The following is a 27992-nucleotide window of genomic DNA, read 5'->3' as shown; positions in this document are numbered from 1 at the left end:
TGAGCGATGCGCGCTCCTACACCGGAAGTCACAGTCAAGTCGTCAGTGAGCGTTCATGAGCACGGCAGGTCTGAACCGACCGGCAGAGACGATACCGGGGGAAGAAGAGGAGCCGGTGGACGGCGAAAGAACTCGCAATCCACGGAATGAAACATATTGATGTTTGTTCCTCACAGTTCAGCCACCACTCATTTAACGGTAACGAATCTCACACGTGTAGTCGATGTCGCATCGTATCGTTAGCATTAGCTAGCAGTTAGCTTGCTGTCGAAATTAGCCGAGAAGCGCTAACCCTGTGTCGGTGCCCCGACAGCCGCGGTTAGCAAGCTAGCTTAACACATAATTTTACCAGCTAACTTAAATACGCTTCTTGATTTCACTAACGCAGTGCAAAAGTATGTGTCGCTGTCTGGTATCAGCTGGCGGACATTAACCTTAAGGACAAATTCCCACACAAAATGGTTGGCTAAGTTATCAAAGAATCAGTCGCTCGCTGACGTCGTTAGCGGTGATGTAAGCTAACGTGCTAAAGGTTAGCTTTCTGTTTAGCTACGCCCATAGGCCCAGCACTCTTTGATGAATAAGTAATTTTTGTCGCATTTTTCGTCTGTATTCTGTGTAAATGATCGAGTTATTTAATGTGACTTTCCCACTGTTCAGATTTGATTGTCATAATGTGTCAGACAGTAACCAGTTTGAGGGAACTCGGGCCCAAGTTACCAAACAACAAACGTGAACAAAACTATCTTTCTCTGGCTGCACGAATGTTGTTGCGTTATTTTCCTGTTCATCCACCCCTGTTGTTAAATTCTTTCACCGTATTTTTTCCTCCACAGTTCCTCATTCTGTACATTATCTCAGTGAGAGCCTGACGGTCAGGTGTTGAAGAGGCCGGAGTGTGTTGTGACTGTCCGCTCCACTGCCTGGGGAAGAAAGAGTGTGTTGTTCCAGTGACCCCGGTGTGTGAGAAGAGGAGTGTGTGACCATAGTGTGTGAGCAGCTCTCCCTATGTGTGTCACAATGGGGGACATCAGTGACCTGGACCGACAGATAGAGCAGCTCAGACGCTGTGAGCTCATTAAAGAAAATGAAGTCAAAGCACTGTGCGCCAAAGCCAGGTAATGGATGAACTTTCCCTATAATACAGACACTGTAGAGCAGACGTTAGTGGTGCTAAATATTAGGGCTACACGATTTAGTAAAAAAGTCATATTGTGATTATTTGACTGATGCTGTGATATGCGATATGATCAGTATCAGTTTTGCTCTTCATATTCACTGAAAAAAACTATTAATATTGTGATGATGTGATTTTTATTTAAGTCTGAACCAAACAAACATGTTTTTCTTTCATCTGACAAACAAGATTTTTAGTCAAGGCCATCTGTGCATTGGTGTTTTTCACTACCAATGAGTTACATTTTCATCTCTAATCCTGCTTAGGAAACATGTGTAATGTGACATTGGGACATGGCTCTTTTCTTTTTTGAAGGCTAGTTGAATTGTTATAATACCCCACGTTAATGAGTGTATTTCTGTGGTCTTTGATAGGCACATGAGTTGTATTTCATCATCTGACCAATGTTTGCTGGGATGTGAGCTAGCTTTAGCATCATGTATGTAGCTGTTAAAAATCTGTACATATTTCAGAGGGTTCTTAAAATGTGTCTGATGGAAACATTAAAAAGTAATATCTGCCGTCATCAGCCTCACAAGTTTGATGTTAAATCTGCCACTAGTATTGCTGTAAATAGCATATGTGCAGTGCGAGAATGAAAAGCTTGACAGGCATAGCAACAGTAACAAAGGAGGGCAGGGCTTAGCAGAGGGTCAGTTGTCTGTGCAAGCTGCAACAAGACAAAAGCTATGATATAGGCCATAATTTTTAATACAGAGGTATGTAATAGCAAACCTTGATTATTTACTTGAATTGTGTACTCTGAGTTATTGCAGCATTTAGGAAATATCAATGAGGGACAGTCTATTGTTAGATAGTCATAAAGTAACTTGAAATGGGGTGTTGGGCTATAAACCTTGCTGGACAATGACATATCTATGTTATTGTGTAATATCAGTCAAAACTTGAATTGAAGTATTCTGTATTCTCCTCTTTAAGATGTGCCATTTTAGATGCTTTGTCATGATTAGCTAGTGGTGTTGGTTACGTGATACTCCAGCCCAAGTTTATCGTAGCCTGTAGTCATGCCCCTTGGCTTGAATGGATGCAATAAAAAAATATTAAAAGAACCACAGTAGGCCTGGGCAATATATGAATATTATAGCAGTATTGTGATATGAGACTGTGTCTTCTCTACCATCTGATTTTGGATTTTGTTAGATCATGATATGACATAAGTGTTGTGTCCCCTTTCAAGGGCTGAATTTCAGTAACGTGATGTGATTTTCAGACTGTTCTGTTATTTGCCTTTACCCACTTAGTCATTATATCCACATGATGATTATTTATCAAAAATCTCATGTTAATATTTTGTGGAAGCGCTAATAGTCATCCCTACAATATTGTCACGAAATTGATAGAGCTATTTGGTCAGAAATATTGTGACATTTGTTTTTGTCAAGATCACCCAGCCTCTACTGTGGGTAGTTTAATCTACAGCAATGTACCACACATATAGCCTAAAAAGCTTGTGTTATTATTTCTAAGCCATATCGCCCAGGTTTAATCCACAGAAACGGATACATTTACTCCATATTGTAGACATTGGTCTGGTTTAAACACTGAAATCAGCTACATGCAATAGTTGGTGGTCACATCAGCCACCAGCTCTGTTTGTCCCATCTCTTATATATGCCAGATTGTAGAGAAAAACACCAAAAAAAGAAAACGGTGAATGTTCTCAGCTTGGTGGCCTAAAAATAAATTCCTGCCTCTGTTCAACATCATTATCCACTAGGGGGCGTTGCTCTGTATTTGAAAGTGTGTCCTCTCTGACCAGCTGCAAGTCTTCAACAGATAATCTAACAGACTTTGTTAGAACATGAAATCCTTATTAAATCTATTTGTATGTATTTTCAGAGAGATTCTGGTTGAAGAAAGCAATGTCCAGAGAGTAGACTCTCCTGTCACAGTAAGTAACATTTTCTGTTGGCTCAGATTTGGATTAAAATGAATTAAATGTGGTAATAATGTCTTGTTTTGTTTTTTCCTTGTAGGTTTGTGGTGATATACATGGTCAGTTCTATGACTTGAAAGAGCTGTTTAGAGTAAGTTTCTCTTTCTTGTTACACACAAGTCATCACATTTGTATTTGTCAGTGTGTTGTATTTTAAAGTTGGTCACTGGTGCTGGACAGAGTTGTGCACATTCTGAACATTATCCAAGTGCAATATGCTGAATTAACATAACTGAACACAAGTCCTTGCCTAGTCCCTATTTTCCTTAAACTTCCTACCAAGTTTGAATTATCATCTCTTTACTTCCTCAGAGGGTATAGTAACTTTACTGTACCATCAGCTCTGACCTAAAATACATGCATCCTGGTCTAAGAAGTGTTAAAAACCTCATTCTAATGCAGACACACTAACTGTATTTGGAGTTGTGAATTTGATACCCCAGTAGATATGTCATTAGCATTGTTTAATACTTCCATGTTTGCTCTGTGGTGGATTTCTGATGCCTCCAAAATCATTTTGGAAAAGGTCTGGAAGGGTTTTTTTTTTGTTGTTGTTGTTGTTATGTGAGTACCCACATCTGTTTTATGGTTGGGCTGATGTAAAAATGTTAAAACTGTAAGAAATGAGAAGTTTCTAACCACACAAGAGAGCTTTTAATTTGAAATTGATACAAGTATCGAGTTTGTATTGACAGTGTAATCCAGTAGCTTAAACAGGGCAAACTGGAGAGGATCAAAACAAGACTTCATACTTACCTTTCAGTCTGCTGGCTAGAGATGGCTAGCTACCTCGCTAACATAGCAAGCTGTCAGTGTTGTATTAGTTATATTGCATTGTGAAAATGATGAGGATTAATTTTCCAGCAATGAATTTCATTTCACAAATGAAGCATGAGGATATTTAATTTAAAATGGTAGTTATAGACACATTTTGTATTTAACACATATTGTGCCTCCTCCAATTTCAGCAAGATTTCGATTAATTTTTCAGTGACCTCTGAAGTGTCTGTCTGGGTGGTATGGAGGAGCTCGCAAGTTGGCTACCCTGCAAACACTCCCAGTTTCTTCTTCAACCTCCAGTATTTCAGAGGATTCATATCATTACACCCATCAACTTGAATGGGTGATTTGTATCACCCTGTACCTTGCACATTCCCTATTCAGAATGTAAATACAAATTATATTGGCTAAATGATATGTAGGAAACATTGAGAGCCACTGTAGTGATATGGGGTCTAGATGACTTTCAGCATCGAAACTGATATTCTACCTTGATAAAAGTAGATTTCAGATCTTGCTGTAGGACAGTTATAGTGTTGAATATCAATAAGGACAAATATATTTTTCATGCTAAGAAACGTATTTGGATGAATGTTTAACTCAACCAGTTATTTTGCCTTGCGTAAAATTTTGAACTAACAATATATATATTTCAGCAGAACAATATTTATCCATATATCTATATACATATCTTGAAAAAATGGCTTTAGATTTACTTTAACGGTCTCCTTAAAAAACATTTGCTGATACACGTAGACACCCTGTTGAAGTGACTGCTCACATTTTCTATCATGCCTATTACTGAAACACATGAGCAAATATCAAACTTACAAACTACTCCGTTTGCTGTTAAATGTTGAGAAATGTTTTGTGAGTGCTTGTAATGTATCTGTTCAGAACACGGTGGTTTATGTTGGTAGTTTTTAGCTGATTAGGTAGCCGTTTATGTTGAGGGGTTCTTATCTGCTATATTGAATGTCATTACAGGGTTGTTATTGCTTGGAGCTATTTTCTGTTTCTTCATAACTTTGAAATATGTCTCATAAGGACAAATGCTGGTTCAGTCAGTTTGTGAAAAAACAGTTTAAAATTGTGCCCTGAACTGAACTGGCAAAACTGGAAAGCGACCCAGCCCTAATCTGTCTTTGCAGTTTGAAATAAGGTGTAGCTAAATCTTCTGACACTGCGGGGCTTGCAGGACATGTCCTGTTCAGAATGTTAGTCTGTATTAGGGAACAGCACCCCTTGCAAACAAATACTACATCAAGCTTGATACAGGTCAAATTCCACTGAGAACTGAGCATTGTTTGTAATATTGATTAGAGATGCACCGATTGCAATTTTCTTAGCTGATTCTGATTTCCAGTTTTTATAAGAACTGTAATTGACAGCATTCACAAACATTTTTGTAACTTTTCTTGTAAAAATTAAATTAGATGTTCATAATAAGACGCTGACTATTAAATGACTGACTATTTAAATGTTCTCCAGGTTACAGCCAGGCCTTATTATAGTTTTACATTAAGATTATGAATCAGCTGAACGTGATCTCGCGAGATCATGGAATCTCGTGGGATTTTGTGGGACGCAATTTCACATGATCTCCTGTGGAAGCAGATGTAAACAAACTGGAGACAGACGCTGTGCAACAGTTTGCTGCAGTAAAACAAAACAGTAGCAGAAGTTAAAGGAGTCTGGATGAGAAAATGTTTGAGGAGACTCATCAACACAGGTTGTTTGTTCTTCAGTCAGAACAGGAGGTGAGATTTGAACTGTCCCTCTGTGAACAGCAGTCTGCTGCTAGCTTGCTAACATTAGCCTGAAGAGCTACAAAGTTTACCGCTGTTTTGCGACATTGTCAGCTGCTCTGTCTCGTTGTAGACTGTCTTTATCCTGTTCTTGGAATCTGTCACAAACACCATCTTCAAGCAAGCATGTGTCAGAGTGTGTGTAGCTGTTATCAGCGCTGTGTTGATATCACGGTCAGTTTGTCTGCTGCGTGCATGACGTGACCGTCGTGCAGAACGTGTGTGACAATGACGAGCACAGAATCGGATATGTGACGCTGGCTGGCCGGTCACTGGTAAGGGCCGGTCATGCTGAAAACCGTCCAGTTCCGGTCTCTGGCCAGTCGATCGGTACATCTCTAATATTGATGTATCTAACATTCAGAATATATCAACTTGTTTTAAATCTTTTCATATGACAGGTTGGTGGTGATGTTCCAGAGACAAATTATCTCTTCATGGGTGACTTTGTGGACAGAGGTTTCTACAGTGTGGAGACTTTCCTTCTTCTGCTAGCTCTTAAGGTACACATGACAATTTTTCAGAGATGGAAGGCGTTTTTCAATCTCTTGGGGGTTTTTAGGGCATGTATGAAATCCCCCTGTCCTCATCTTTTTGCTTCTGCTTTGCTCCTCAGGTGCGTTATCCCGACAGGATAACTTTGATTCGGGGAAACCACGAGTCTCGGCAAATCACCCAGGTCTACGGCTTCTACGATGAGTGCCTCCGCAAATACGGCTCAGTCACCGTCTGGAGATACTGCACTGAGATATTCGACTACTTGTCCCTCTCTGCTATCATTGATGGCAAGGTATGATATATTGTCCAATGAAAATTTCTTCACTAAATTCACAGACTTGAAAATTTCTGTGCTGCGTTCTCAGTTGGTTGATGACTTGCTCTCTTTGTCCTTCAGATCTTCTGTGTGCATGGTGGCTTGTCTCCATCCATCCAGACACTGGACCAGATCCGGACCATTGACAGGAAACAGGAAGTGCCCCATGATGGGCCCATGTGTGACCTCCTGTGGTCAGACCCTGAAGGTACACTGCCTTTTAAGTACTGCAGTGTTATGCCACATACTTATCACTGTTGAAGGAAATGCTTTTGGGTGTGATAAAGGGAAGAGTGCTGGAAGTTAGTTACATATACAGCAATAGTTTTCAAAATGTACAACTGTTTCTGTGTTCTTAAGCTGATCCTCACCAGACTGATCTTCTCTCCCTCAGATACCACAGGGTGGGGGGTGAGTCCCAGAGGTGCCGGCTACTTGTTTGGGAGTGACGTGGTGGCCCAGTTCAACGCCGCTAACGACATCCACATGATCTGTCGAGCACACCAGCTGGTCATGGAGGGCTACAAGTGGCACTTCAACGAGACGGTGCTCACTGTGTGGTCAGCACCCAACTACTGCTACAGGTAGGCAGGCTCAGTGAAACTCCAGCAGTCCCTGTTTGAATTGACAAAATGTCAGCACCTCCACACATACAAACAGAAATGAATCATATTAGGGTTGATGTCATTATTTCTTGCAGTTGTGGGGATGAAAAGCAAAATTGCTATACATTCTGAACCACAACCAGAAGGATATTTTTACACCTGTAGGATATTTTTTACACATATGACTGTGTAGATGCTGTAGCTTTGCCTGACATGCAGTATAAAATAGCTGTTAACACTAACCAGTTAGTCAAACTGTAGCTGGTTTAGTTTTAGGAGATTGATGTGACAAGAATTCTTGTTCATTATAACAAATAGAGTGCCAAAGTCATGCCCCTTCTAGTGGAGCACCATGGGACCTAATTTCAGAAAAAATATGAATTGTATTCAATCACGAGAGACAAATAGTTTGATTTCAGTTGAATTGTACCACAAATCACACATGTGCAATCTGCAAGCTCACAGTTAAATCCTACAAACTGATACTTTAAGTCAGCCTATTAACATGGAAAAAGTAGAAAGGCACTCGGAGAGCGCAGACGTGCCTCTATTTTATCGTAATGAAAGTAAGAATAATCTCTGGATTCACTCTTTTTATCTGTAATTGTGCTGACAAACAAACAGCACCGACAGCATAATCTCCTTGATAGAGTTTAAAAAAAATACTTGCCTAAGGGTGATGCACCAGCCTGAACCATTTGGGCTCATGGCCGGTCCTTTGAGACGGATATGAAGTGAGATCTAGCTGGTTTAACATCAACAGAAATAGATTTTTCAGTTTTAAGCTAGTTTGACATCACATGTGTGTGCATTTGATAAGGTGTGATCTAGATCAGCCATTTTCAGAGTCCAGGTCGAGACACACAGAAGGGTCACAGGACATTTTATGTGGCTCAACAAATGAATAAGACTATGGAAGAAATTCTGCAAATTTAAGGTTTATATTTGCAGAATATCTCTTCTAAACCATTTCAAATGTGTATATTGTTTTACTGATGAGGAAAAAACAGCCCCTCAAGTCTGCCTAAATGCTCTTATTTTGTCTCATTTATGAAGTAGGCTAAAATGTCCTATACTGTAAAAAGTCACAGTTTCAAGGTAACTTAGTTCAGTTTTGAAGAAGTTTTGTTGAGATAACGTTTCTTCTTTCGATAAACTTGAATCTTTTAAGTTTGAGAAAACTCCCAGAAATTGTATTTCAGAAACTGAGTAAACACACTGAAGTGACAGTGAATATTGGTTAATATCTTAATATTTAATAATATATTTCAGATAATATGTATAATATATTTCAAAACCTGAGAGGTAGGATTGGGCTCAAGACTCCAAAATCTATTAAAAAGTGGGTCCCCAGAAAAACACTTATCTAGAAAACAGCCATGTCTGACTGTCCTAACCTGTTCTTTGTCTTTCTCTCTGGACAATCAGATGTGGCAATGTGGCGGCCATCTTGGAGCTGGATGAGCATCTACAGCGGGAGTTCATCATATTTGAGGCAGCACCGCAAGAGACCAGAGGCATCCCCTCCAAGAAGCCAGTAGCCGACTATTTCCTGTGAAGTCTTTGAGCAGACAGCCATGATGTGTCGAAATCTCCGGTACCATTTCTCACCAGCCACCTTCCATCCTGCTGCTGGACGGTTCTGTCAGTCTGAACTCAGAGCAGTTAGACAGAAAACCTGCCAAAACCCCATGAAGCTCCACACAGCTTCAGCCTGAAGAGCTGGATTTTTGCCACACTGCCCCAAGCCTGACAGAGCAGTCACTGTGAAAGGTGTAGGGGGCGAGGTGGATACTGGGCCCATGACTGTTGTCACTTCTCCTCAGCTATATAAGACAGCCATTTTCTTTCTCCCCTCGGCCTCGTTCCATTTCAGCCTGTTCTCCTCCTCTCTCGCGCTCTGTAGATACGACACTTAACCTCCACCACTCTTGTAGATTTTTTTTCATGACAAACATTGTCATTTAGTTTTAGAAGTATTTGAAAGGAGTCCCCCCCTCCCCCAAATATGCAGATGTAGGAAGTTTCATCATTTTATCTCTTAAGGAATTCCTTCAATGCATATACTGTCTTTGTTTTTGATTTTTGTATAATTGTTGCTGCCATTATTAAATGCAAAATGACCTGTCAACCCCCCTTTCACCCTGTTTTTTTGCTCTTATGTTCCTGTTAAACTGTCATCTGTCATGTGTGTCACTATTTAACATACCCAGTGCTGCTGCTCAGCACAAACACAACTAAATACAAGAAATGTAATGACTGGCCAACAGGAGTCACTATATTCACCATTGTTTTCTCTCTTAATTCCTTTTAATCTACAAATCTCTGTAGGTCTGTCATTTTTGATATTGTGAGAATAAAGTTTTTGTATCAATGCTGATTTATTTTCAGGTGTGGGTTAATGACATGCATGCAAACTGTGGTTCCATATCCATGCTGTTTGCTGTCGCTGTTTGTCAAGAACTGGTTCAGAAGGAAGTGTCATGTTTGAGGGTCAGTTCCAGGGATAGACGCTCATTTTTAAGCACTGGACTCACCAGCCTGCAAACTTCAAAAACAATACTGAAAAGGCAGTTTCGCTTAACTAAACCCAGCATTCCTGAACTGTGATGTTTCCAATAAACAAGCTAGACTTCGTGACTTGTTCAGAAAAGTTTTGACAGACTGTTGCACATCACATCCTTAGATGTCATATTTTCAAACTCCTGCTTCCATTCACTCCCAAATTTTCATTGCCATTTTATTTTTTTCGTAGTCCGGCTGTTTCTGGTTCTTCTGTAAGGATAACGCCAGCAGTTAAAGTATGCTCAGTGCCCTTACACCAGTATCCCTGACATACTGATATCTAGCTGGGGACATGTATTGTCTGCTGTTTTCTGAGAAAGCTGAACTGAAAGGCACAAAGGAATCAGGATGTGTGTGGAACTTTAATGCTTTATTGGCAAAGTATGGGGAGAACACTTGGTAGCCAAGGTATGGTTAATGCCAAACCTCTGCAGATAAAACCATTAGCACATTTTTCATGCAGTCATTCCTGAAAATCTTTGAAATGTGCCTTTAATATTGCCATCAAAAGCCAGACTGATGGTGTATTGTCCTTTTCATTTCTAGGCTAATGCAAAAGAACTAACTAGTTGCCTGTGTTGCTGGCCAGTAGCAGGTAATCCTACAGATCCAGATCCAGACAGAGTCCCACTGTAGCTCAAATATAATAAAAACAGATTCTATAGTAAAATTTATGTAATATTAAGACAAGCACAGTACCAGATGTACTCCAAGGACAGAGAAACGTGATTGTTGATGTGTCCCTGAGCCATGCAGTTGGATGAGTTTTCATGAATAAGACAGCAGTGCTCAGAATACTGTGGTTAAATAAAGGTCTGACAGGTAAACTGAAAATGTAATAATTTGTATGAGTGTCATAAAAGAGAATAAATCTGAAATAATAAAGTAAATGAGGAAATATAAAGAGGAATTAATAAAAGAAAAATGAGTAAATGTGAAAATATAAAGATAATTTTCATTTATTTTCACATATTTTTTCATTTTGTGTATATTTTATAGCTGCAATGGTTAATTGATTATTAATTGACTATTAAATTAATTGCTATTTTGATAATCATTTTGAGTTATTTTTAAAGAAAAAAGTATAGATTCCCTGTTTTTAGCTTCTCAAATGTTAATACTTTCTGGTTTATTATTATTATATGACAGTAAACTGAATATCTTTGGGTTGTGGACAAAAGAAGACATTTGAGGACATTACCTTGGGTTTTTGGAAACACTGATCAATTGATTTTTTTTTTTTTTCTGACATTTTATAGACCAACCGATTAATTGATTAATCGAGAAAATAATCAACAGATTAATCAATAATGAAATCATTAATTGCAGCTCTAACATAATTTTAATTTTTTTGCGTATAAATTACTCAGATATTTTCTGTATATTTTGTTTATTTTTATATAATGTGTGTATAATGTGAATTATTTATTTCCCTTTATTTTTCTCCTGTTGCTTGATATTCTGCCAGGGACTGACTACTCAGCTTGGACAGGAAGGCCCACCCAAAACCAGCTGATTAACAGCCATTCACTTCAAGGAGTTTACAAAAGCAGTAGGGGAAATAATAAGGAAAAATAAAGGGATTACTTTTTTCTTTTAAAGAAAGAAATCATGCCAAAAAAATGTGATTTGTATGCAACTTTTTAAACTATATTCAAAAACAAATAAACAAAAGTGTGAAAATAAATGAAAATGCTTATAAGGAGTCTTTTATAGTTAGTTCTTTTTACTTGATTTCCACATTTGTTTCTCATTGTTTCACAGTTTTATTCTTTTTTGTAGCACTCTTGTGACTCCATATCCCAGAGTAGCGTTGAGTGGACCACGGAACAAATGTGACCGTTCATACGCACAGAGATATGGGCTAAACGCGCAGGGCTCCCTGGCCTAACAAGTTTTACGGCTAGTTTTTCAGGATCAACCAAAACCGTTTCCCCTCCCATCAGCATATTTGCTCCAAAGTGAACCGGGCCGGTATTCAAAAAAGAAAAAAAAAAAAAAAAAAAAAAAACAGGGACAACACCCGGAAAGAGAAAGGCACTCTTTTAACTTTGGCGTTTGTTCGGCACGGGAGCAGCGGAGCTGACAGAAGAGACGAGACACAAAGTAACCGGTAGGCTGAACACACAAGTACCTCTTCTATAGTCGATTTTCTGTTCCGTTTGCAATATTATAGTCCCCGCGGAAGAATACCACAAAAGATAAGCATGGTAATTAATCTGTGAATTTATAACAAGCCTAACAAACGGACAAGTGCACTTCGGCTCTGTCAGTGGTGCGCGAATCTCCATTGGGAAATATCACAGTTTATATTTATTTGCTTTTACGCAAAAGAGGTGTCAAGATAGCCAGCGTGTGAACGCATCTCATGAAACACTGAGAACGTCTGGTAAATTCGGCTTGCAGGTTTTTAACAAATACTCCCACTCCATTGCGAAATTACTTTTTAGACTGCTCAAATCCATTCGTATCTGGGTCTACACCCGCTGTTTCACACTTTTGTTAGGCGCCGTCGTCACCCTCTGTCAGTAGCGCACGAACCTGAATTGGGAAATATCACAATTTACATTTATTTGCGTTTCCGCAAAGTTGGGGTCAAACTAGCCAAGAACCTTAACACATTTGATGAAACACTCAGAACGCCTGCTCAATTCGGTGTGCAAGTTTTTAACAAATGCTCCTTCTCCATTGCGAAATGACTAGACTTAGAGTGTTCAAATTCATTACGATCCGGGTTTTCACTTCCACTTCCTCACTAAACAGTTCCATAGCTAGACATGCATGTTTTTTCCTATATTAATATGAATTAACATTTTCCTTTTTGTTTATATTACCCATAAAGCTCTGCCATCATTTTCTGCTGAGTCACATGGACAGGCCTAACTGCTCTAATTTCGGGATGTCAGATCAGTGGCTTATTAGAACAATGTAGCATCCGGTGTGTCACAGCGGCTTTATCGGAAGAGCCAATCACAGCCATCACTCCATACTAACCCCGAGACTTCAAAAATAGGGATACAAAAAATTTGAGAGACTTTCCTGCATTCTGGTGGTTTTTTTTAAAGAAGGAAAACAACAAAATAAGTACACTGCATCAGCATTTTTATGTTGAATAATTTTAACTTTACTACAGTTATATAGAGTACTATATAGTAATTTGTCCCTCTAGTGTGCCCGATTTCACAAAATGCATGCCTCTTTCCTTTAAACTTTCCTGAAGAACCAGGAATTATTTTGAGGAAGTGTGGTTGGTGTTGCTGTATTGTTGTCATTAAAGGACTTATAACACATTGTACAGTGTCAGAAACAGGTTGTGATAACTAAAAGAAAAAAGGTCTGAAAATTTGTCAGAGAGCTGGAGAAATGATAAAAGGAGAATTGTGATCCCAGGAGGAAATAAGAAGAGGGAAATGAAAAACAGGAGCCTCCTGGGAAACTGAGGAGGGTTTGGTGCGTATGCAGCACTCTAAGATAATGAACAGGCTCTCTGTTTATCAAGTAATGTTGATCTGTCACAAAGCTTTTATACAATACCTTGAAAAATATTTTCAAAAATGAACACAGCATTGATAAATTTTATTAATGGTCCCCTGTGTAAGATTTATGATTTATTAGCAGTATATGGTAGAAATAGAATATAATATCCACAGGTATGTTTTCATGGGTGCATAATCACCTGAAAATAAGAATCACTGTGTTTTCATGACCTTAGAATGAGCTCTGATGTGGCTCCTCTTCCCCAAAGGCCACTATGTGGCACTACCATGTTCTACAGTAGCCCAGAATGGACAAACCAGACACTGGCTCCAGATCCAGCCTGTTGCATTTTTAGTGAGTTTGGGGTTACCAGGGTCTAACACTTAAAGCTATAATATATAACTTTCCATCATTAAAATATTTAAAAGCTCTGTCATATATTTTGTTGAGTTGTGTATTTACATCATACCTGTCAACCCCTTTTTTCCCAGGATTCTCCTGTATTTTACCTTCTCTCCTGCCTCTCCTTAAATATTTTATAGTACTTCCAAATCTCTGGTATTTTTAACCTTCCTATTAAAAAAACAAAACAAAGAAGGATCATACTCTGCTCTGGAAGGAAGCCGTTTTCTGCCAGCTGTTAATTACTTTAACATCTTGGAAAACATGGAATACATCAGATACATCAGAGAGTGACACAGGAAGTCGGTGTATGTGACTAAACTTGATGTGAATAAAATTTAAATACATTACCTCGTTCGTGAACATAATTTCTGCCTGAGTCATATCAGATACATTCTCATCAGCTATGGTGGTTGTGTAACAGTGACGACAACAACTCCCATGATCCCACACTACTTCACAATATCATCAAACTCTCACGACCAAACTTTTAATATATGAAACAATATATTTATTTCATTGTTTAACAAACATGAGTTAACAAGTGTTATCTTGTTGTTATATCTTTCAAAGACTAAACTGCTGACATGATATTTTAACACTGCTAAATGTCATTAAAAGTGAGTTTTTCTGAGTTTTTTTGTGTGTGTGTGTGTTCCAGGTGAAAGGATGGACACGCAGAGTCAGGTTGTGGACAGGTTGCGGTCAGTGTTTCGCTCAGGCGTCACGATCCCAGAGCAGTTTCGCCGAGCTCAGTTGACCCAGCTGATGTCCCTGATCAAAGAGAACGAGGCACAGATTCTAACTGCGCTGCACAAAGACCTCGCAAAGGTACGACACCATGCTCATGTGACAGAAACACAACTTCCTCAACACATGCAACACACGATCACACAACCGAAGTAAAAGAGCCGACAGCAGCACTTCTGTGTCCCCAGCTGCACTGATGCTGGTGAAATTCTGCTCATGTCATGATAGAAAGGAATGGTGAAAGTGGGACAGTTGAATTACTGCCTGCTGTGTAGGATTCAGTCTTTTGTTTGTTTGTCCAATTCAGATTTTTTGATAAGTAGAGATGTTCTGATAGCATTTTGTCATTCCTGATTCAGATACCTGAACTTTGTGTACTGGCTGATACTGAGTACTGATAATGTGTGGCTCAGGTTAAAAAAACAGAAGTGTGTGCAGGTGCTGCTGTGCACTAGGAAGGTCCTGTTTCTGGAATAATAAATAATTTGGTATCAGATCTGTACATAGACTTGCATACTTCAAAGATAAGTTCACACACGTAAAGTCTGTGTAAACACATTATATATGTTAGAAGATAGTTGCTGAAAACTTGTGACAAGACTCAACACTACGTGTACACCCATTCTTCACACTTTGGACACTTTAAAAAGGCAAGGCAAGCTTCTTTATATAGAAAGGAAAAGCAAGCCAATAAATAGTTAAACATTATGGAAATTTAAAAATGAAAAGAAAAAACTCTAAAATATAAAATAATAATAATAATATGTATTATTATGAGATAAAAGGTCATGATTATTAGTTAAAAAGTTGAAATTCATATCACAAGCAAAGTTGAAAAAGTTCAAAGTTTTTCAACAAAAGGTTGAAATTATGACTTAAAAAGTCAAAATGATAAGTTTATGTGGACAGTGTTGACAAGTATAACTTACATTATCCCAAATGTTTCCAAACCTAAGTACATCTGTCATTTATTCAAGATAACAGTGCATTTCCTACTCACTGCAAAAAAAGTGTTAAAGCATCTAAAACTAAAAATAGCTACTGATAACAGAGGTGTAAAATGTGCTATTATAATAATCTTTGTTTTAAAAATGATTTTATGTAAGAATATTGGCCCCTCAAAGTTGTGTCCCAGATTTCCATCAACTCCATCAGATTTTTACAAAAACTTGATTTAATCAGGCAGAAAAAGGGTTAGCTATACCCTAAGGACCCCTGTCTCACTTCCTGATTTAAAAAAGACAGGAATACTGCTCAAACACTGATAAACGTTCTATTTTTAGACAAATTCATTCATTCGACTCTGTAGCCCTTCTAAATCAAAGCTAAATAAGAATTATAGTTTAAAAATGTGTATTTTGATTAGCATTAAGAGAACTTTAAAAAGTAAAATGTCTGCTCACTACGACTATGTTGTGAAATGAATAAAATTTTACATTTTGTCAACTCTGTAAGATGCTGACTGTCAGATTTTCCATCTGATGGAGAAGAAATCTGCATATAATAAAAAATTAATCATTAGGAGTTTGGCCTGGCACAAGGTTTATTAGCCCAGAGTTTGATCATTTAAAATATATTTTTCCAACATAATTGAAGAGTTAGACCTTTAAACTGTTCCTGTGTTCACCCGTTTGAACCTGAAATATGGTTAGATGAGGCACGTGTCCCCTAATGCTGTGTTATCCCCACAACACAACTCAGGAGTGACACCGCTGACACCGAGCACTCACACAAGGTTGTGTGCACACATGCAGGGTGCTTGAAGTATCTCATTTATTTATCGGCTACAGTTCACTTATTCACTCTCATTCAACAGCCAAAGTTTGAGGCCATCCTGTCCGAGGTCGATATCGTCAGTAATGAGCTGCACTTCGCCATCACAAACTTATCCAGCTGGATGAAGCCGGAGTACGTCAGCAAAAACCTGGTAGGTTTAATAATGGTTTATCAGAAATACTTTATTGATCCCCATGGTAAGTCATAATTATGTGATTAAAAAAAGTCAAAATTATGAGATAAAAAAATCTAAATTATGAGAGGAGAAATTTTAGCCTTTTATCTCATAATTTTGACTTTTTTTAATCTCATAATTAAGACTTACCATGGGGATATGTCAGTCCTGCAATGATATGGCGACTTGTCCAGGGTGAACCCCGCCTCTCACCCAATGTCAGCTGGGATAGACTCCAGCCCCCCACGACCCTTCGGGAATAAGTGGTTACAGAAAATTGATGGATGGGGATATTTTTTCTTTCACTGGCAGAAATGGGCTTCCATAGAAAATACATATATAATATTATATATTGAAGATACAAAAATAACAAATATAAACAATTATTTACACTGATGTGCATCTGACTACAATAAAAAAAACATGTAAATAAATAATAGTGCTTTATGTATTGCACATTGAATTATTGCAGTGTATTGCAGATGAGTTATTGCACATTATTGTCATCAGCCATTTAGTAACTAATCTGTTTGTGTAGAAACTTCAAAAGTGTCGTAAGATAGCAGACCTCCAAGTGATGAAAGTGGTTTTCTAGTATTTTATTAAGTTTCTGATTTATATATATAATTATCTTTATTTAATTTCATGCTTTACACCATGAATAAGGTGTAAATGAATAAGACCTTGAAACATATAATCTGTATCCAACACAGCATGTTCTGTTCTTGAATGGTGTCAAGCAACGTAAAACATCAATACATCAACACAACATACAAGACATGCATTCATTCATTCATCTTACATGCAACTCACATACTTCTCATTCCAACTCACACACCGCTCCCAACATCCAAACACACACACACATTTACATACACCTCACAATAGTTCTATGCCCTTCATCTCCAGCAGAGTCACCTTTTGTGTAATATATTCTTGTCATTAATTTGTATTGTATTAACTGTAGATTTTCATTTGTGGTGATGCTGTTAGTCAGATATAAACATTCCTTCCATTTATGTCAGCTTCTTTAAAATGGAGATCTTTGTTCCATCCATCATATCACTTTTACAGTGAGTACTGTTGAGATAGTAAAGCTTTCAGTAATCCAGTTTTTAGCTGCAAACATCTGAAACATTTTTGGTTTGTAAATGTAAATTTATTTTGAAGTTCTGTAAACAGCTGTATCTTGTTATGCATAATTATATATATTTAATTCCCCTTGAACTCCAAGACACTTTTTTTATTGACTGATTATTCCAGAGCTCTGTGTTCTTAGTTGCATTCCTAATATATTTTCCTCCATGATTTTAATGCACTATTTACAACAAAGTTAGGTATTTTTATGTTGCGTTTGTAAACAGAGAAGTAAATAAATTGTGAGGCTTTAATTGTTGACTTTTGATATTTTTCTCATTAATGAATTATGTGTTGTATTTTCAAAAAGCTTGTTTGCTGTATGATTTCTTTGTCCATCTCCAGGCCACAAAGCTAGATGACTGTTTCATTCGGAGGGAGCCATTAGGAGTTGTGTTGATCATCGGGGCGTGGAACTATCCTCTGCAGCTCCTCCTCTTACCTTTGGTTGGAGCCATCGCTGCAGGTATCGCCCACACCCACATCACCAGCATTTCATTTCATTTTCAAATCATCAAATGATGATGCGACTGCTGCGAAGCTTCTGCTGCTGCCATGCTTACCAACATCCAAAACAGACATTCATATCCCTCTATGGTATGCAGTATGATGCCAGTTGGTAAAACATGTTTCATAATGTTTTTTCTGTCATCATCATTTATTTTAAAATCATTTGAAAAAACAAATTCCAAAAAATATTTTTTTAGGGTTGTTGATTCCCCCCTAAATGCACTTATTTTGTCTCATTTATTATGTGGGCTAAAATGTCCTGCAATGTAAAAACAAAAAAGTTAAGAAAACTCAAAATTTCAAGGCAGCTTACTTAAATAGATTTCTGAAACCTTGAGTCTTGGAGTTAAAGAAACACAGAAATATTGTATTTCAGAATTTATTTGAGTAAACTCATTGAAGTGACCCAAATCAGGTTCACAGCTCACTGTGAACAAATTTTGAAGTACATGTCTTTTTAGTTTCTAAACCTTAAAGATTCAAGTTTATCCAAAGGAGAAAAGTAAATTACCTCAACCGAAGATTATAAGTCGTCAACGTTTGTTTTAAAGAGTTTGATTTAAAAATCTATTAAAGTGAGTTTCCTTGAAATTTTGAGGTATCTCAAGTTTTTTAAGGTTTGTCTTCTGGTGAAAGGAAACAAAAATAATGAGATGGCCTGTTAATTCAGCCTGAATGCATTTAATTCGCATTTATAAACGTGTATTTAACTCTGCACACTGATGAACACTGGTGTGACTTGGGACACGATGTTTTGGGCATTACCATAATCACAAGGCGGGGCTTAGCAAAGAGTCAATTGGCTCATTAATTCCTTGTTAAAAAAACAACGACAACATGCAAACTCGACAGAAAAACGTAAAACTCATGAAAAACCATCTTTGTTAGTCTGTTCACTCCTCCATCAGTCATCAACTCTGGTTTGGTCAAATTAAATCCTTAATTCACTGTGTGAAAAGAGTGCAAACAGTCTCAGACTATGCAAGCTGTTTACCTCTCACTCCTCATCCAGCTCAGTGGACTCTGCTCTGGTTCAGTGGGTGTGTCCAAAATAATATGGCGGTGGATTCAGACCATCGTCTGTAGACAATATAATCGTCCGGTCACACAGCCTACCTGTTACACTGCATTGTAACCACAAGCTGTCTGCAAGACGAATGATAAGCAAAACTGAAGGTCATGGAATGTCTGATACAGGCAGCTGACTCTCACATGTCAGACTGCAGTCAGTTCATGTCAGGATACTGCAACAAGATAATAACCTGACTTTACCTCAAGGTGTCGGGGCTAACATGGTTTTCAGATTCTTCAATGTATAAATGCTATTGTTTTTCATTAATAAGAAACTCATGATAAACAACGTGGAAATAGAGAGTAATAGCGCATGTTAAATTATGTTGGAAACCACATATAAATTATATCACGGCCAAAGTATCCAAATCAATTGCAATATTATTTAAAGCCAAAGATCTTCTAAATCACTCCTCACTTTGTTGTGTTCCTTCATATCTCCTTACATCACCTGCTGTGTGGAAGTGTGCAGGAACACATGTAAGACCAACACTGAACCCATCTTCATTAACTCTTTATAAGCCTGAAAGCACCAAAATTCAAAGATCTGACTGACTTTAAAACTGCTCACATCATTTTTGCCTCACAGTTTTCATTTCAGAAGAAAAAAATCATGATGATGCAACTTTTGAAAACCATGTTTTCTTTCATCTGGAGAAGATGATTAGTAGGTCAGAGCATCTCTGCAGTACTACAGGACTTTCATTTATTAAATAATTTCTGTGATTTGGATGTTGCACTTGGCCATATTTTGAGTTTGACTGTTTTGTGATTAATAGTTCAGCCTTATGTTTTGTTTTTATTTATTTATTTACATTTGAACTAAACCAAATAAACTAAAAAGCTACAGTAAACCAATCACTTTTGAATCAGCAGCTGCATTTGACACAAGAAGGATTCCCTTCCCTCACCTGGAGCAGAGAATTTTTTCTTTGCAAATTTTTTTGTGAAACTAATAAAGGATTATCTTATCTCAAACCCTGCTCCAGTTCAACATAGTCATGCTGTCTCCACAAAGCCTTACTACCAGTATTCTATTTTCAGTGAATGTGACCTTCAAGATAAAGTGAGGTTAGAGGGCTAAACAGCAACATTTGGGCTTTAAGAAATAGTTCACCCAGAAATGAAAATTCAGTCATCATCAAATGTGCAAACATAACTTTTGTCAAGTCAGTCACCGCTGTCTTAACTGACTGAATAATGTTGGTATGTTCATTTAGGAAACTGTGCAGTCATCAAACCTTCAGAGGTCAGCGCTGCGACGGACAGTCTGATAGCAGAGCTCATCCCCAAATATTTGTCTCAGGTAAATTACTTCTATAAAAAGACTTTTCCAAATGTCTTTGTCCTCTTTTTGTTTCTTATTAAATACAGAAATCCAAAGTTCTTTACATTTTGCAGTTGAAAAATCTCTGTGCTGTCTGGTGGACAACATATGTCAACTGTCTCTAAATGACCTCAATAATATTTTTGGCATTTTTGTGCTCTAATGTCATGTATGATTCTGATGTACGTGATAGTGAGAGCTTGGCACAGCGAATGTGACACGTACAGTAAAATGAAACTGTCATTGTGGCAGGACTGTTACGCAGTTTATCGTGGGGGACCAGAGGAGACCAAGGCACTTCTGCAGAATCGCTTTGACCACATCTTCTACACAGGTAAAAGCTTGCAGGACAGATCAGATCACTGCACGTCACTGTGTTTCTGTTGGACAGACCATAATATCAGGGATTTGTCTTCAGTGTCAGAATATTTATTGGCCAAGTGCACGTACAAGTAATGTGAGTGGTTTTAAGTAGAGTCTGACCGATACTTACCTTGCAAGGTATCTGGATTGGCAAGATCACAAAATCACTTGAGAATCCAAGGTGGTGCAGCCAATCAGTGTCCTAGGAGGGACTACTGCCAGCTACAGGCGTGGCTTTAGGTGTGACGACATCTAGAAGCGTCCATGGCAGCAACTCGTCTCGAACTAACAATGGCGGCAGTTACATCACACCTGGAGAGCATTTCTTCATTGAAAGAACAAAGAATGAGACCAAGGGCTTTTCTCCATGGAAAAGAAGTGTTCGCTCTTCTCCTGACTGACTTCAGCAAGAGTTTGATCTGATTGGTTGAAGTTAGCCCATGTTAGGAGGGATAGACAGACAGTTCATCCAATCACCTGCCAAGTGTTTTTTTGCACCTGCATTATTTTTCAGTCAGTGTAATGAGGTAAAGTTACATTAGTATCAGCTAGAAAAAAAGGCACATTTTTGTTTTAATGGACATTTCAAACCAAAATTCTATTCATTATTCACTTGGCACTATTCAGAAATCACTCAAAGATCAAATTCAACAAAATAAGAAACAGAGTGAACACTAAAACAACACAAACACAGCAAAACTTGCACCTTTCCAGTTTGAAGTCTGGTCACACTAGCTGGTATTTATCTATCACTGAGCTTGAAGCGATACTGGCAGGAACTCATTAAAAGAGCAGTCAGACAGAGTAAAATCCACACGTTGTCATCAAAAATAAACTTTTTGTCCACTCAACTCTTCTGTCACACAAACAAGGAGAAATAGATTTTAAAAGACAAAACAATGTTCATGTGAACTATTTGTTTTCTTTATAATTTAATGACTATTTGAATATTGGAACATCATAACCCATCCCTGTTTCGTTTATCAGTAAATGAGCTTTGGGTGTATCCGCCCGTTTGGAATTTTTGTGGTCTTACTTTTTGTACTTGCCACTGCTGGGTGGAGTAGGTCAGCTGGGTGTGTGGGAAAATGATGTGATGTGCACTGATCGATCAACTATCAGGATAGTTGCCGATTAATTAAATAATTGATTAATCGTTGCAGCTCCAGATTTAATTATTCAAGATAATCCACAGACTGGTTGTGAGTAGTTTGTAGGAACTATTTTCCTTCTGTTGAAATACATCCGCCAGCTGTTTCACTGCGCCAGCTAGCTCAGTGCTGCTGACGTCACAGCTCAGCACAGGAGGACACCTTTTTTTATTTATTTTTTATTTTACTTTTATTTATTCAGGAAGAGTTCACTTGTTCATGCTCATTAATGAGTTTTGGGGCGTTTCCACCGGTCTGAGATTTTTGTGGTCTAAACTGAACTTGCCAGCAGCTGGTGGAGTGGCTCAGCTGGATGTGGGGGGAAAAAAGATGTGTGCTGTGTTCATCTCCTGACGTCATTTGACACACCCCTCCAAAATCACATGAAGGTATTCTTGATAGGGATGGGTATCGAATTTTATTGATACCAGGACTGCTTATCAATATCCTTATTGATACTGCTTGCTGTAATTTGGTGCAAAAACTAAAGACATGATATGAAAGATATGAACAGATTAAACAATTATTTTCTCATTACTTTTTTGTAGAAATAAGTTACATTTTTGAGTGTTGTTGAGTTTGGTGCCATTAAAATGCAGCCTTACTAATTTTCCCTCCTGTTGTAGTCTGACTCACCGGATGCACATCGCAGGTACAAGTTCTGCCATTGGTTGCTTGCTTCAAGTGGCATTGTGGCATCTGCATCTATGTTTTCAGAGTCTCTGGGAAAGAAGAGCAACCTCCAAGCTGCAATGTACACGCTGAAAAAGAGATGTAATGCAACAATGTAAATGCAACACCAAGGTTGCTATCTGTGACACCATCTTGGTTGTAATGGATAAAGAACACAGCAAATAAATGCTATGATCCAGTGCATCTCTGCAATTAACAGACGTAGGGGTTGCAAAAGGTTAAGAAAGTTTATAGAATGATGTATATTAAGGGTGGACACTTACTTTTTAGTTCTGTCTTGTAGGTTCTCAGTCTGTAGCACGCAGCATCCTGCAGGCAGCCTCAGTCCACCTGACCCCAGTGACCTTGGAGCTAGGTGGCAAGTGTCCGTGCATCATATATGGACGGGTGAGCGTGGTGGATGCCGCCCGCCGCTTGGTGTGGGCCAAGTTTTTTAATGCTGGCCAGAGCTGCGTGGCTCCAGACTATGTGCTGTGCTCGCCAGCCACCCGTGATGCCCTGGTGCCTGCGCTGCGAGTGGCCCTGGAGGATTTCTACGGCAAGGAGCCTCAAAGCTGTCCCGACCTCTCCCGCATCGTGTCACCCCGGCACTGGACTCGACTGATGGATCTACTCGGGAAGTCCAGTGGCAAGGTCGTTGTTGGAGGGGAGAGCAACCAGGAGGACAAGTACATAGGTGGGCTGAAGGAGTGTGCAGTGTTAAAAAGTTGAACAAGATTCCTCTGTCAAAAAGAGAGCAGATTCCAGATGTCTGATGCAGTTACCTTATTAGGTCTGCCCCACAAAGGTGATTCAGAAAAACGCCTCATAGTAGTGTGTCTAACTCACACCCTGCCAGTGTGGAAAAATATGAAAAGAAGTCTATGACGAGAGACAGATCATTTTTTGATTCTGTTTGAACCGTTCCGCGAATCACAGATATGTTTGGCAAATTAAAACATATTCAACAAATTAAAAAAAGTCTCTGTTTTGTCATAGTTTACTTTAGCATGAAACCTCTCAGTGAACTCTCTGTCTCCTGTAATGTTATCCTACCTGAAGTGTTTTATCAGAGACTCCTGGTGCAGCTGTGAAGAGAGAGAAGAAGTAAGACCTGCTGTTATGTGACTACATCCTGGTACGAAAAACGCAGACATTGTAGCTTCAGCGGTTAACGTTAGCTTTTGAAGGAAGAAAATCATGATCTCACTTACACAACTTCTGGTTGTGTAGTCTTTCTAATTACTTCACACAAATAAAACAGAATCAAAAAATAATTTGTCTCTCACCACTGCAGCTCATATCTTTTCCAAAGTTAGGTCTCGTGGTGCTCCACTGGAAGGGGCACATTATAATGCTGCATGTTCTTTTTTTTTGTTTGGAAAGTGATGAAAGGTTGCATGGACAAGGGCAAGGAGGACAAAACAGACAGAGACCGTTCACCATAAAATCAACCTGTAGTGCTACTTATCCATCTTGATTGTTTTGGTGTGAGGTGCCAAGTTTTCCAGATATCAGCTATAGAGATGTTTAAAAAACTAAGCATTAATGTCTCTCGTGACCCAAGTAGCTGCAACTAACGATGATTTTCATCACTGATTAATCTGTGGATTATTGGCACAATTAATTGATTAGTTGTTTGGTCTACAAAATGGTGAAAATTTTTGATCAGAGGTTTCCAAAGTCAAATCTTTGAGTTTAGGACTTGGGACTTCTTAGTCTTGACTTGGGACTTGAGTACAAAGACAATGATTTATTCTCACTTCTGCTGATGATAGCAGCTGGGTAAGTGCTGCTCATTTCTTCTCTATATTTTGGATCATACAGAGAGATTTCATAGTCTTATGAAAAACGTTTATGCATCATCCATGTAAGTAGGTAAGTAATTTGTGAATGAATGTTGTATTACTTATTGTGATTTTTTCTGTCATCGTGCTCTCCTCAGCTCCTACAGTGTTGGTGGATGTGGCTGAAGATGATGCACTAATGCAGGAGGAGATTTTTGGCCCCATCCTGCCCATCCTCACTATTGACTCTCTGGAGAAAGGCATTGAATTTGTCAACCGCCACGAGAAGCCACTGGCCCTCTATGTTTTTTCTGATGAATCCTCTGTAAGAACACTGAACTCTGCAACCCCCAACATCATCAACATCATACCTGTTGATACATCGTTTTATGTTTTTCATGACATTGTCTTTCCTGTTTCAAGGTGGTAAAAACTGTGCTGGAAAAGACCAGCAGTGGAGGATTCTGCTCTAATGATGGGATTATCCACATGACCCTACCAACCATGCCTTTTGGAGGTGTAGGTAGGTGTGACCCTGTGGTTATACACCCACATTCTAAAGGTTCCTCCCTGCCAATGAAATCAAATTTTGGGTCTTGGGGGCACTGTTGAGTGCTGTCACGAAATAAGGTTTTTGTATCTGTTCATCCTGGTTACCAGAGTCCCACACAGGTCAGGTTTTGCAATCTCACCCCCGCCCATACATAGATATTTCCAAGTCAAATCTGCACCATACCAGAACCTTGAATATAAACTCCCTGACCCAACCCGCACCAGTGATTAAACACACATACAGTCACTCACTTGTCAATCGTGCTCTCAACTGGCACAGCACTTGTGCTTCTGTGCCTAATTTCCAAGTATCAAAAGCGAACACTTTTTGAAACTTTTTACATGCAGCAAAGTCACCGACAGTGTTGTTCTCACAGTCTTTAAGTGCAACAAAACCCTCCCAAACATCCAACTTGGCCTTTGACGATTTATTGTCCACAATTTGGTGGCTATTTTTGTCTTTTATATCATCAGATCAAGCTGGCCTTCGCTGTCAGATCAAATAGTGACGTCCCATCGTTTGGATGTCGCATCAAAGGTTGTGTCGTAGATTTCACAATAAAATCCTGCTGGCTGATTGGATCTAATAAAATTGTGTTTGCGAATATAAATGTTAAAACTACTGCTCAATCATTTACATTTCTGATTTCTCCAGGGAAAAGAAATTCTTGTTCTCACCTGCTGCCCGCCCACAATAAGTTATTTTTTTACCTGTGCCTGCACCTGTGAATTTATATCAATATATTTTTTACCCATTACATAACATTTTTGTGGGTCACCCACCAGATATCTGCCCCTGTGTAGGACTACATCGTGACCAGCAGAGTGTCTTTATGATTGGACTCTTATGTTCATGAAGAACTCTGAGCTTTAGATTAACAAATGATTATCTCAGCTCTTTAAAAATAAATTAAAAGGTACAAAACAAATAAATAATGTTAATTTTGAAACTTCATCCATACACACACATTGATTCTGACCATTATCTGGGCAAAGAGAAACCTGTTGCCTCTAGTTTGGATGAGATGAAATGCAGTTAAATATACAAGACACAATATCTAACTCTTATTTCGAAGAATTCTTTATTGCTCCCAAACAAGAGCCTGAGGAGAACTGGTCACATGCATCTTTGAACTGAATATTTCACCACCACTCTCTGTTGGAAGTGTTAGCAGCAAGATATACATTTTGCCACTCTGCCACTGTATTTTTTTGTTTTTACTATTCTGTCAGGGGCCAGTGGTTGGGGCAGTTACCATGGTCACTGGGGCTTTGAAGCGTTCAGCCACCGGCGGGCCTGCATGCTGCGCGGCTGGGCTTTAGAAAGACTCAACGGCCTGCGCTACCCACCTTACACAGAGAACAAACTGAGCTGGCTGCGCTGGACCGCCTCGCCGAAGAGCAGCTGCTCACTCATGTGATGAGATCACGGAAAGTGTGTGTGTGTGTGTGTGTCTGTGTGTGTGAGTGTGTAGATAGTGGAGCTTTTTATACTGTATGCATGAATGTGAATGATGGGGAACTTCATGTATAAATAAATCATTCTTCTTAGTCTGTTGGGCAGGTTGTTTGTGTGCCTGTGTATATTAACATATTAGTGCTAGTTAACTGTTTGTACACAATTTGTAAACAGACTTTTATAACACTGGATCATCATATTTCTGTCACTGACTATAATTTTTTGTATGTGCTATGTTTTTAGAAAATATCCTATTGTATTCTTGTTAGCAGAATGCAGATTATAGATAAAACAGTCTGTTTATTGCTAAAACCATTTAAACTGGCTCATGTGTTAAATGCCAGGGATTCCACTACCTGTTTATTTTTTATCCTCTCACACTGAAATCTTCACATGGTGACACTGTTGTTCACAGTCATTGTATTTAATAACTTCATTTGATTGTCATAGTAAATCTTTTGTGTTGCTTTGATCAGTTAGTTTTTGCTCTCTTGGTGTCAGAATCAGGTGTGTTCTGGTCTGTATTTTAATTCTATTTTCCATGAAATGCTGTAAAATAAATTTCAGATTTTAAACATTATTTCAAAGCTGCTGTTCTTCAAGAACAGCATACAGTCCTTTATTTACATTCCTGACCTCACTGAGCACAAGACAGTTATGTTTATTTACAAAATTTGAAATACAAAGTCTTTCACCTTCTGCACTGGAAGGCTGTACTACAAAGCAAGCTCAACACATCCAGGCTTTCTTTGCATGATCTGGATCGACAAAGCCTAAAACTGCAATCAGAGATAATTGGTACCACGACGGTAGTTATGAACTCGCTTTGTTATTCCAGGCTTTCATCTTAAGGCTTTGTGCATGTTCATATAAAAGGGGCATTTGTTGCGTCATTTAACTCTTCTTCCACATGAAATGAAGTGATCGCGAGCCACTTACTTAAGTCAAAATCATCAAGTTGTTATAATTAGGAGCTTTGGAAAATATACAAAATACATTACGGCAAAAAGCAATGTTGCTGCAAATAAAGCAGGAGAAGAAGAATGATGTCAGAAAATTACTGATCGACTAAATGCGGTCTTAAATGCTGCCATTTATTCTAACATGAAAACTGCACATTAAACAATAAAACTCCATACAGCAGATTTAAACATGATTAAGTCTGTCTGACACTGTCCTATGATGACAGAGAGACGTGGACATCACTGAAGTTTCATCACCAAACAGAGGTTACCATGACAGCGCGATGCATACAGATGTGCTGCTGTTATATTACATTATGTTACATTTTTACATTATATGGATTCGTTCGGTGATATTATGAACATACAGCTCAACAACTTTTCATTGTTAACCTCCTCCCTCAGTTTAAAAGCTATATCGCTCATAAACAACCGTTAGAACAATAATTAGTTAAAGAACGGCGCTTTTTACAGACGATTTAATCTGAAACTCTGAACATAACCTGCTCCCAACCAGGTTATGAGTTTAGCATAAGTTACCATGGTGATCTAGCCAGATTAAAAAAGAGCCACCTTTGTGACACTGAAAATCCTGGATTTAGACTCAACATAGCTCACTAACCCATTAATCTCACTTCGTAGTACACCCCTCTGGTGAGAGAGATCAATGTAGTGTGTGAGACAGAGGGGGGCAGGTTCAGTGTCTGCTCTGCCC

At 38.6% G+C, this 27992-nt stretch overlaps 2 protein-coding genes across 2 annotated transcripts; both read left to right on the top strand.

Annotated features, from left to right (window-relative positions):
* The first annotated feature begins 34 nt into the window (after positions 1 to 34).
* Positions 35 to 9521, top strand: LOC146310283 (serine/threonine-protein phosphatase 4 catalytic subunit B). Its single transcript, XM_084743331.1, has 9 exons — positions 35 to 198; positions 837 to 1118; positions 3038 to 3089; positions 3175 to 3225; positions 6124 to 6225; positions 6339 to 6512; positions 6618 to 6744; positions 6931 to 7120; positions 8570 to 9521. Exons 2-9 carry the CDS (start codon positions 1009 to 1011, stop codon positions 8697 to 8699), a joined length of 936 nt encoding a protein of 311 aa, XP_084599457.1. The 5' UTR covers positions 35 to 198; positions 837 to 1008; the 3' UTR covers positions 8700 to 9521.
* A 1829-nt stretch (positions 9522 to 11350) lies between these two features.
* On the top strand, positions 11351 to 26895 carry aldh3b1 (aldehyde dehydrogenase 3 family, member B1). Its single transcript, XM_084744053.1, has 10 exons — positions 11351 to 11819; positions 14247 to 14416; positions 16152 to 16262; positions 17769 to 17889; positions 20225 to 20310; positions 20584 to 20665; positions 22822 to 23214; positions 24463 to 24629; positions 24728 to 24827; positions 26090 to 26895. The coding sequence occupies exons 2-10, from the start codon at positions 14255 to 14257 to the stop codon at positions 26275 to 26277; spliced, it is 1410 nt and encodes a 469-aa protein (XP_084600179.1). The 5' UTR covers positions 11351 to 11819; positions 14247 to 14254; the 3' UTR covers positions 26278 to 26895.
* The last annotated feature ends 1097 nt before the right edge of the window (positions 26896 to 27992 follow it).

Source organism: Lutjanus erythropterus, chromosome 19 (genome assembly GCF_056507025.1).
Source record: "Lutjanus erythropterus isolate fLutEry1 chromosome 19, fLutEry1.hap2, whole genome shotgun sequence".
Lineage (NCBI taxonomy): Eukaryota > Metazoa > Chordata > Actinopteri > Lutjaniformes > Lutjanidae > Lutjanus > Lutjanus erythropterus.
This window is presented reverse-complemented; position numbering and strand designations above follow the sequence as displayed.